Source organism: Priapulus caudatus, unplaced genomic scaffold (genome assembly GCF_000485595.1).
Source record: "Priapulus caudatus unplaced genomic scaffold, Priapulus_caudatus-5.0.1 Scaffold33, whole genome shotgun sequence".
NCBI classification, from domain to species: Eukaryota; Metazoa; Priapulida; class Priapulimorpha; order Priapulimorphida; family Priapulidae; genus Priapulus; species Priapulus caudatus.
The window spans coordinates 560,940-573,094 of record NW_014577094.1 but is presented as its reverse complement, the minus strand read 5'-3'; the positions used below and the strand labels follow the sequence as shown (position 1 = coordinate 573,094).

Genomic DNA, 12,155 nt, shown 5'->3' with positions numbered 1-12,155 from the left:
AGAGAACCCTGCATATACCACTTAATATGGTAACTGAGTTTGTATGACAATAGCATAACATGGGAACTGTGACTTTGTACGACAGTAACATAATCGGGTAACTGTACTTTCATACAAACTTACAGTTACCATATTATGTTGCTGTTGTACAAACTCACAGTTACCATGTTATGCTATTGTCATACAAACTCAGTTACTATATTAAGTTACTCTCGTACAAACTCACAGTTAAGTTAAATAGTAACCATTGCCCATATTACTGTTTGCACTGCAGCTTATGGTTGGCTTTACATGGAAACTATCAGCCATGTACATCGACCACTGTTGTACAAACCAGAATCAAACTGTGGGATGGTCTTCATTTAAATTAGGTTGAGGAGAAGTCTCAGAATTTCACTGAATACTTTACTGAGTATCTTCACTGAGTACTTTACTGAGAATTTCACTAAGGAATTTTACTTAAGAATTTCAAAGAGTAATAAGGGAAAAAAATGATTGGATAAAATAGGGTTCGCATACTCATGTCGAGGCAGAGAAATCTAGGCACGATCCGTCACGCGCCTATGTGAGCCCGCTCTGCATTTAGTGTTATCCATGTGGATCGAAATAAAGATCCTTCGTGTACCCGTACTGATAGAGTTTGCCTTTGATTATTGTCTTACGCCTCACACCTCACGTCTTACGCTTTCTGTACGATACTCTCTCATCTCTCTCTCTCTCGCCCGTCTAAAGTCATGCCCGTCCGTTATACCAGTCTCCGTCCTCTCCACCTTCTACACTGTGTAACGTCACGGCAGTCGTTACATTAGAACATTTTCACATTTAAATGAATTACGGTAAAATTCGAAAATAAACACTTGCCATGTCAGTAAAGTTGTTTTCAAAAAATTTAAAGAAGTTTTCTTGCAGTTACAAACATCTTTTGTCCTGAACTATTGAGTTTAGATTTTATTTATATAGTCCATCCAGGGTGGAATTGCCCATATGCTAGTAGTGTACACCTGTACAGGAACCAAGATAGCTCAATATGGTTGCTGTATCTTACTATAATTCGGCGAATGTTGTATGTTAATCAAAGGCTCCGTCAGTTTGGATCCAAATAGCGCCAAATTCACAGAAGAGATCGATGAATACACGTGGCGGGTTCTAAACTATACTCGGTTGAAAACCGTAAAAACGGCTTGAAAAAGACAAAAAAAAACAAAAAACGTAAACATTTGCCTGAAAATAGGGGGCGCTGTTTTGTTTTCGTTTTGTTCTGTGTGTGTGTGTCTGAGATTTTTGTAAGCCCAATAATGTAAGTACTAAAGTAGAACGAACCATGTAATAATGAAGTTAAATATTCAGTAGCTATTTGGGCATAGTTTCCCATATGAGATGTACAAGTTGAATTTCATCAGAGCAGATTTTTTTTTTGCAAGTTGCAATGCTGTGCGGGTGAAACATGCGAAGCACGTAAAATTACGTGCTACGCAGCCAAGTGGTTAATCAGTGGCCCGACCTACCAGCCCATTCAGATCTATCTATATTCTAACTTTGGAGTCCGTATCATCAACCAGTATATAGCATACAATAAAACATTTATGTGTGTGTGTGTGTGCGTGCGTGCGTGCGTGCGTGCGTGCGTGCGTGTGTCTGTATTTCACTGTGTACTTGCCAAACAAATCGTTAATGTGTTACGTGTAAGCATGATTGTACATGTATTTGTATTGACATCTCAACCATAAAAAAACAAACATGTGCAACAACTAAACTCTCCATATTACACCTTACACATAACACTACTGTACTGGTAACACATGCATCACAGCCACTAAGCCCGCGCGTAGCGCGGGTTCCACCTAGTACTGTTAATAAGTAACAATTTACTGTTACTGAAATCACGGCTACTATTTTCTACAACCTCCCGCACTGCTGGAGTCGAGGGCATTCTTCTCTATGTGTGACATCTTGTTTTGCTACATTAAAGTTGATCAACCTCGCAGTTAAATGCATATTATATATATATATATATATATATACCTACTGTGAGCTCAATACCAACTCATTTGCATTGCTACTTTCATAACATTTCTTCACAAAATCTAAACGAAATTACTTCTCTTACGAACGTAGCACCAGTGATGTTTACACATCCGGGACAGAGCGGAGCGATTTACTTGATTTAGTAACAGTTCCTTTCTATTATAAAACAAGCTATAATTTATTATTCCATGTTTATTCAGTACAAAATTGTGAAATTTGTTTAAATCATCTATAGTTATCCAGTGCTCGAAAAAAATGCCAAATCCAAGCATCAAATCAGGTTGTCCACAACAATTTCTGGTTGTCCCAAAAAATATCCCCAAATCTCCTATTTTCAATCAAATAATAATATGGTCAGAAAACACCCAAAAACAGTGGTGTAGCCAGGATTTTTTTAACAAGGGGGGCCAAAAACAGCGAACTGCGCAAAATAGTGGATGACTTAATATTTTAATGGCTCCTCCGCCACCCTCTCCACACCCTACTGCTCCTCTACCTTCTCTGCAATCTTTGTTTTGGGTGACATGCAAAAAGGCAACATTTTTGTTCATTGTTCTCTGCTCCCAAGATATGTAATTGTTCAGTGGCGGATCTAGGATTCCAAGGAGGAGGGGGTATGGTGGTCCTCCCCCAGAAAATTTTGAAAATGTAGATTGCAGGAGATGGTATTTGCGGCACTTTTGAGTACATGTACAGCCTTCATTCTGACTACGACAATTCTCTTTTTTTTTAACTTTCGGATCAACATGAATCCCCACTGTTGTTTGTTTTGCATGGGCAAAGCCATCAGAAAATTCAAAATAATAATGGAATAAAAATACCAAAATGTAGGGGTGAACTTGCTGGTTTGCTGGTCTTGCTGGCTTTAATCGAGTTCACCTCTAATAAATCAGAAAACCTGACATATACCAGTGTTGGAAATAGCAGCTGGTATGCGTCGCTTTCCCACACCATAGATTAATGGCGGGCCGCCAGGCTATAAGTGCTCTTGGAGAACCCCTGAGAAAAACATAAATAAAGTGCGTTTTTCGTCACAATGGCGGGCCGCCAGGCTATAAGTGCTCTTGGAGAACCCCTGAGAAAAACATAAATAAAGTGCGTTTTTCGTCACATTTTTCTTGGTTGTCCACCGGACAATGTCTCAGACTGGTTAGGTGGTCCGGCGCAAATTCTGGTTGTCTCGGACAACCGGACAACGCTTATTTCGAGCACTGGTTATCTATATTACTCAGTGTTTCCCCTGGCCAAAAAAGTCAGCGAGGTGGTAAATTTATTTTTGGTGGTTGCGCAATACGAGAAGCGAGCACCGAAGGTGATCGCCATGCTAGGGCGATTACAGTTCTTTAGTCCTACGGGTCGTTGGTCCTACGGTGCACGCAGGCACACAATACACGTAATTTCTTTCTTTAATTGTTTGTTAATTTAATTTTTTATTTAAAATTTAATTTTTTGTTCATAATTTAATTTTTTTTTTCAATTTAATTTTAATTTAAAATGAAAGTGTCAATGACACTGTAGCTCACCACAAAAAGGACACAAATGAGTGAGTAGGAAGAAGTCAGTTTTAATTGAGCAACCATCGACGTACAATATAGAAACGATTGCCATCTGTATATCGCAATAATAATTTATAAACCAAAATGAATCACAATTTGTGACCGTAGATGGCGCTATACCCGCTTTGTAGCGATGGCGTTTGAAATAAATAGGTTATGCTGCGTTCCGACATGTTTTGTAAATCTTTACTCTAATATAGACGTTTTAACGGCAGGGTGGAGAGGAAATACCAATTTTTCATTAAAGATATTGTCAATGAAATCTTGTAAAACAAACCAGACGAGTGTGACACCACAGACTGTTTGTGTCTATATAATATGCTATATAACTGCCAAACCCTACCTAATTTGCATAATTTTTTTTTAAATATCAAAATCCCTAGCCCTTATTCATTCACATACCAAAAATGAGCAAAATCCGTTGAACCTGAACTGACTAATGGCAATTCCCATTTTTGCCAAAAAAATCGCCGTGGCTCAAAAGTACGTCGACTGGCGTGCTTCAAAATAGGACGTTTAATATGGGAGCATAGCAGTAACAACTATACCAAATTTCAAACATGTGGGTCAAACGCTTCCTGAGTTATCGTTGACCGTAGCGAAATGTTGACGGACGGACGAACGGACGTACGACGACCAGTGGGAAAAATACACGGGGGCTCGGGGCGATTTCGCCCCCGAAATGCCAAAAAGAGCCCTGGAAATGCCAAAAAGAGCCCCCGTAAATTTGCATAGAGTTCAATGCAAACAAAATTTTAGAGTGCTATTTTCATGCACGCGAGCTTGAAAGGTAGCCCCCGAAAAATAATTAAATTTTTTTCCCCGACGACGACCCATGGCAATAGCTCAGCTTGACGATGTCAAGGTGAGCTAATAAAAATAGTCCACTTTCTTCATAAAGAAAAGTGACGAATTCAATTGCGTGCGTGTCAGGTGTCACTGGTCGTGCCGTCACTCCCCACGATAACCCCTGTGACATATGAACTTATTGTTATGCGGCCATAAAAACACTGGGCTACGACGGTACATGCCGCCGCAATCGATTTCTTAGACTGTTACGAGGTTTTGTTTGTGTGCCGAATCATGCGTTGAGGGAGTTCATGCTCTCGGCTCTAGATGTTTAGGATACCCCGTCTACGTTCAGGAACGCAACGTATTAGAATGCGCTCCCGTTTACAAGTCTGTCTATAAACTGGGTTGCGATAACCGTAGCATTTCAGCGTAATACGAGGGGAAAAAGTGCCGTAGAGACGGTGGCCGAAGCCAAAAATTGGTGGCCTCGGGCCTCCGGGTCGGCACTCATTTCGAACGCTGACAATAAAGTGTAGTTTATTGATGGAAGAACAGTGATTTCAGACAGCGAGGCAGTGTTTTTGGATAAACTTCTGCGTGGCAGCTGAGATTTGAGCGAGGCGGGCGCCTCGCTCGTGTCAATGCAGGGCAAACACTGTTACTTATGCAACCAGGAAAGAAATATAGTGTTTCCATTCCAGGAACTATTTGCGCTATGGCGTATGCACACTATCTTGCGTTATCTGGTACTTCGTACAAATAACTTGCATCTCACGCAAGTTTTCAAAATAGTCAACTTCGGAGCACATTTCTGGCTCGATGAGAACATTTCGTGATGTTTGCACACTGCAACTGCAAGTATGCTCACAGTAGGTCTATCTAGGCCTTTTGTTGCGAGGTCTATCCGTTTAAACATTAGTCTTAGATGCTATCTTAGCATTAACACTACACCGTTTCTGACAACAGCCCCCTGGTTTATTGATTGGCTTTTGTGGCATGAGACATAACATGAGATTTATGTTTATTACAAATTACGGATGTGCGAATTGACGTAACCCAGGTTGCCGTACCAAAGGAAATTACTGTACCAATAACTTCAATAATGAACATTTAATTTGGTCTGCACGCAGTGTGTTGCAGTAATTCTGATCGTGAAGGCTAAATGTGCTATCACGGACATGTTATACACTGCATTGATGTAGTGACAATTGCGATAACAACAGTCTATAATATAAGCCTGCTGTCTCGTTTTCTCGCAAATTGCACATGCTTCCACACATGTACGGCATCAATGCAGTAGAGGTGTAAGTTATTGGGCTGCATACACTATATAATACACTGTATACAGTGGGGAAACTGGGGGTGTGCGAGCTGCGAGCTGGAAAAAAACACAATGCGTCCAAGCGAACAACGCGATTCAAACAATCCGTCTGTGACAGCCAGCTCGTGCATTCCATAGAGGCCTAGACCGTACCACTGCGCCATCAGCATTTCTGATGGCGACTTAAGCCTGGCGCACATTGCCGAACATTTTCCCGAATAAATGTTCGTCTGAACAAATGTTTTTGTCTGGCAATGTGCGGGTGAACAATTGCTGAGCGCACATTGCCGAACATTTTCCCAAACAAATGTTTGTCCGAACAAATGTTTTTGTCTGGCAATGTGCGGGTGAACAATTGCTGAGCGCACATTGCCGAACATTTTGCAGCGAACAACCTCGTGGCGCCGTCTATTAGCTGTGTTGTAAAGAGTCACGTGATTGACTTGAATGGCGATGTCCAGTTTGCACAAGAAAATTTTAACAACTTTGCAAATTTTAGACAGGGCTGCTGCCCCCCACATTTCGACCATAATCTCTTCCTTTTCAAAAGTCCACACTTCTGGCAGCGATATAGCAGACGCCATATTGTACACAAAAATCATGTGACCACATATCGTGCTGCTATTGGTTACTACTTTACAAATGTTCCTAGAATTGTTCGACATTCAGCGCACATTGACGAACATTTGACGAACAATGTTCGAGATATCAAACATTTCCGATCTTCAGAAACATTGTTCGGAACAAATGTTCGGCGACTTTTTTCACTGCACATTGCCGAACATTTCATGGAACATTGCTACGATAATGTTTTTGAGCAAAATGTTCGGCAATGTGCGCCGGGCTTTATAGATGGGAAATTACTGTTGTTTGTATTACATGGAACCTGTCTGAGGGCGTCGACTTGTACATAATGACGACTTAGGCGTGGCTATTCCAATGGATTTACTATGAGAGCGAATCAGGATTTTGACTTCCATGTCGACTTACGCGAATTGACGACTTAGACGGTGACGACTTATGCAAGTTTTACTGTATACGTTTGTGTTATGACAGTATTGGGAAAAAAATTATAACAGTTAAATAACATTAGAATTCAACCATTCACGTCGATCGACCCTTTCTGTGTATTGCGATACGTATCGTATCGTGACCTTAGTGTATCGTTACACCTCTTTAAAGCAGCATAGAATTCTCATCGGAATGGAGACTACATTTGTGGGGATGATACTTCTTTCAATCATAGGACTTTCCAACAAAACTGCAGAAAGCGAATTACGCAACAGTGTGAGGAATCATACACACCTTGTGGATCGATGCCAGATTGCTATGTGCATCGGCAAATGCTGGGTTTATCTGAATGGCTCTGGTGTAGCACTGCAGAGCACCTGGAATGTCCTGCATCTCTTTCAGTGTGTTTCCCATATTTGAGTATGCATCAGCGAAGGTCGGGGAAATTCTGCATAGAAAGAGGGGGTAGCAGATTCATAAAACCACCATATAACCATTATGCCTTATTACTACGTATTAAACTAGAAAAAAACAACTAAACTTAAACTAACACCTACAAATTTCTATAATCATGCATTCACATTTGTCATAAAACAACAGAATTTAGAAATTTGTATTTTTGGCCACTGACATGACACTCTGCGATTGTACTGCCACCCTGACAAAGTTGCGCCTTTCCCGATTTCTTTTGCATGTTACAGACCGAGGGCTAATCACAGATGTGCACTTATATTTATGCACATATTTAACCGATTTATTTTAGGACAAATTCGTCCATATTATAACTGCATCTAAAAGTTGTTTATAGGTATTGCAATCCTTCACCGCATAAATTAACAAGAGCCACAGAGCGTCTGGGCTCATCTGAGGTCTGTTGCTACGGTTATAAACGTAACATTTGAGTCGTGCGTAGTGACACCTTTGTTAGGCGCAGATATGCAGATACGCAGTTGCGTACACATCATTTCAGCAACCTTCTGCATTCTGCATACCTCCCAAATCCCATTGGTTGATACAAATCGCGTGCCTGAAACTCCTGTTTTATGGTGCATTGTGAGTCCAGCGAAAAAAATACACGGGAGCGGCGAGCGATTTCGCTCCCGTCAGCTTTCAAAGCGCTCTGGTAACAACAATTACGAGAGCGAAAATTTTGGAAGATACGAGAAAAAATCGCTCCTGTGCCGCCGGCAGCGTTAGAAATTAGTTCCGACCCCGGAGGCCCGAGCCCACCAAGTTTTTGCTCGGGCAATAACAATAAGTTTTTATATCGCAGGGGTTAATTATCGTGGGGAGTGAGGGCACGACCAGTGACACCAGACACGCGCATAACCAAAGCTGTTAACTGAATTCGTCACTGATTTGTAGATAGTGAACTATTTTTATTCATTTAGATATCTAGAAGCAATGTAAACTGTATATACTTAAAAAGAGTCTAGGCACTTGTAAGTTGTATCTTTGCGGATGTGCGGCAGCATTGATCTATGCATGGGGGTACCGTGGACTGGGGAGGAGAAAAACGAAAGTAAAACCTTACCCAGAAGCTCCCGGCATTCCTAGAGATTCCAGTACAAGTCTTTTTTAACATACTCAAAGTAACTAAAAACTCTCTCTGAAGTTCTGAACTTGCTCAGTCGATGTAAAAATAAAGTTGAAAGATGAAAAGAAATAAAGTAAAAAAAAGTAACTTGAAGATAACCATACCATCATTACCATGATTATAATTCTTGATTTCCTGCCTTTGTCATGTTACCTGACTATGTGTACTGTGTGAATGAAATTGAATAAGAATGTGATTGGTTTCTTAGTCGAGTGAAATGAGATGAAAAAAATGTGATCGAATGTAATTTGTTGACGATTTCTTAACACTGATAGTCTGATACTGGTGCTGAGTGATTATGATTATGTATAAATGACCTGTATTAATGACATAATGTATTAATAAATGGCATCATGTATAAACGACATAAATGACATAAATGACATCATGTATTAATGTATAAATGACTAGACATGTATTAAATGTCTAGAATGATATTTTTCTGTTTCCACCCGTTGCTTGCATTGTTTTACTCAGACATAAGCTGCCTAGCTGCGACGAGATTTGAATGAAAAAAACACAATGCGAATGAAACAATCAGTGCATAGTCATGCACACAACAGGCACACAGCAACATGTAAACCCGGCCCCCAGGCCAGGCATGGTCGTTACGTGATCAGCTACCTCAAATGTTTGCCACCTCTACTGCAGCCTGTGAACGAGGATTTTCTTTTCTGGTACGCAAAAACAGATACACTGTATACTTCGCTGTCAGCCTACTGTCNCACATTCTCTAACCTCAATGAAGCTTCGATACGCGAGGCTAAGCTTGTTGAACGCTATCTTCTTGTCGACAACTTGCTCTTTCATGTGCCGTCTCGCATGCAGGATGCTGACGCTGCGCACCAATTAGTCATCCCCGTATTCTCGTACCCGTTGTACTCCCTTTGTTTCACGATCATGCGTACGGAGGCCATCTGGGCTTCAAGAAAGTTTAAAGCAAACTCACTCAGCGATATTTCTGGCCTCGCATGTTTGCTGACGCTTACCACTACATTTGATCTTGCGTCGTGTGTAATTGTCGAAAACTACAGCGAGTTCGAGCCCCCTACACCACGCTCCAGCACCCAGACATTCAGGAGATGTGGTCGCCATCGTTGTCACAGGCCCACACCCCTGCACAAACTCAGGTAATCATTTACAAGCTCACGTTTCTGGATCTTTACACATGGCCTGAAGCATTCCAAATGTCCGATAAAAGCGCTGCTACAGTAGCGCGGATCATTGTCGACCATTTCATTCCGCGTCATTCATGCCCTCGATCCATCTTAACTAATAATGGAGGCAAATTCATTAACGAGCTCATGACACGATTGACCACATCGCTCGGGATCATACATATTAAGGGAGCTCCTTACCACCCCGAGTCGAATAGGCAGTGCGAACATTTTCATCACACACTTGCCACCATGCTCGCATGCTACATCAATTGGCAGCATACGGATTGGGATACTAAGATCAATTCCGTCTTGTTTGCGAATCGTACAGCTGTTAATGAGTCATCACAATTCACCCCCTTCTTGACGTATGGTGGAGACGCAGTTCTACCGCTCGATGCGCTATTGCAGCCCCGACAGTTGTCATACGCTGACAACCCCGTAACTCACGCCACTGAGCGCTTGCACTGAGCATTCGTTGCGATGCAGCGGAACACTAAAGTGGCACGTGCGCGAAATAAACGCGTTCATGACAGGCGTGCAAAGGTTCAGTCTTTTGACATTGGGGACCCAGTCTATTTTTTTGATCCCACGTTGTCCGCTAATCAGACGCCGAAATTCGCGTCGCGATGGCGACCTTGCTATACCGTGGTCGAGAAACTCTCTCCACTGCGACTTCGTATTAAGGCGCAAGGCCAGACGCGCACTCGCGATGTTCATGTTAGCAATCTTCGCCCTGCATACCCATTCTCGGCATGGGATGCACCTAGAACCGTGCTTACGGGGCGAGACGGCCCAGCACGCCGACCAATGTGTCACGCGACGCTGGTCGACACAGGGCCTCGTTCGTTGCCTCCCCACGACGACATGCGTGCAGCCAGTTTGGCCAGCACGCCCAGCACTGATAGTTGGGATGCAGACGATTTGTTGCCACTCGCAGAAAGTAGCCGATAGAGCTAAGGTGCGAAATACACCCCGTTTATTTTAAGGGGCACTCCTCTGTTTCAGGACGATGTTCCCTGTTACCACGGTCGCCCTGCTCGTAGTTGCCTCAACGATCCTATCGGCCTCGCAAGCTACTGAGGTCTGGAAACCCACGATGGGAGTAGTTTTTATTCCGAGAGGTCATATCTCGGTCACACAGAGTACTTGGGGCATAGCCTTTACTCTCAACTTTACTTCGATCCAGACGTATCTACACTCGTTGCACAAGGATGTGCGCAAGATGTATAGACGACAGCCAGCGGAAGCACCGTATTCCCCTTCCACCTCCCCCGACGATCAATACTTCGCGGCTTTGAACCGGAACATCACATCTCTCGTGCAAGCCCATATCGCATGGTTTCGCCAACGTTTACAAACACTAAATCTCCATTTAACAGACCTGCACTCGTTGCATAATTCAAGAGAGAAACGTGCTATAGTTGGTTGCCTTGGTAAACTTGCAAAATTTTTATTTGGTACGGCTACCGATGATGACATTGAGCAACTGCAACGGCAGTTATCCGCATTAGGTACGACACAGGAGCGAATTTTGACCGTCATCGACGAATCCCTCACCGTTATAATTTATACTCGCATTCAGACAGAAATGAATACGGAGGTGTTGTTCGATGTAATTTCTCATGCCCGAGACTTAACCTCGAGTGTGCGCACACTAATGTTTAAAGTAACGGCCTTCCAGGCCTCTGTGGCACGGGAGTTTATTGCGATTACACACCTCCAGTTATCCCTTTCTAGTTTGACGGTAGCATTCGATAACGTTCAAACCACAATTGATACTACTATAAACACCATCTCCTTAGCCGCATCCACGTCTTGCCCATTAGGGGTCACTTAGAGTGGTCACTTAGAAATAGATTAGGGAGCATCAGGAGCGCCGCATCTGCGCTTTGCCCATTAAAAGTCACTTAGAAACAGATTAGAGGACAAGCACTTATCATGCCCATTAAAAGTCACTTAGAAACAGATTAGAGAACAAGCACTTATCAACACTATTAGATCTGACTCAATTATCTCTTCCACCAAGAAGCCAAGGCATGTACGACGCCTACGCGGATGTCTATGGCACGTGCACAAGGCGTGTACGACGCCTACGCGAATGTGAAAGGCGCGTGCGCAATGCGTATACAACGCCTTCGCGAGTGTGTACGACGCATGCGTCAGAGTCTACGGCGCATGCGTGACGCATGCGTCGCGGGCGTGCCGGTAACTATAAAAGCCGGAACGCAGGCAGAATCGAGGAGGACTCCGCTTAGCAACCGAGTGAATAACAGGCACGACCGCGACATTGTAACTTACCGAACTTATATTAAAAGAGAGCCTATCTAGTCATGGTAAACATCTGACTTCTCATTCTTATCTATGTACTTTGGCTTCACATACATTCTACGTTCATTGACTAAACACGGTAACGTAAAACATAATGTTACATTTGGTGCGTGTGAGAGCGCTCGTACCTGGTTGCGCGGCTACTCCCACGGTGCTATCCGCTAGACGATCACTTTGCCATAGCATCGTGCTAATCAACTTCACTTTATCCTCTACTGCTTCCGACTGACGATCCTATTACAGCGCCATGCAGATGCCTGGGTAAGTAAAACTAACCTTTGCCGGTTTAGGCTTAAGAGATTAAGTTATTTACTATCGTATTGCTGCTTCTCATTCATTACTGTCACCGTTTACTTACATAGGCG

At 42.7% G+C, this 12,155-nt stretch overlaps 1 protein-coding gene across 2 annotated transcripts in view; it reads right to left on the bottom strand.

Moving 5' to 3' along the window:
• The window catches only part of LOC106816901 (UDP-N-acetylglucosamine--peptide N-acetylglucosaminyltransferase 110 kDa subunit-like), a 24,555-nt gene extending 17,370 nt beyond the window's left edge, over nt 1-7,185 (bottom strand). For both annotated transcript variants that reach the window (XM_014821547.1, XM_014821555.1), the window contains exon 1: nt 7,000-7,185. In XM_014821547.1, the coding sequence (XP_014677033.1) occupies nt 7,000-7,119 (120 nt within the window). In that variant the 5' untranslated portion in view covers nt 7,120-7,185. The remainder of the gene's footprint in view (nt 1-6,999) is intronic.
• Between the last annotated feature and the right edge of the window lie 4,970 nt (nt 7,186-12,155).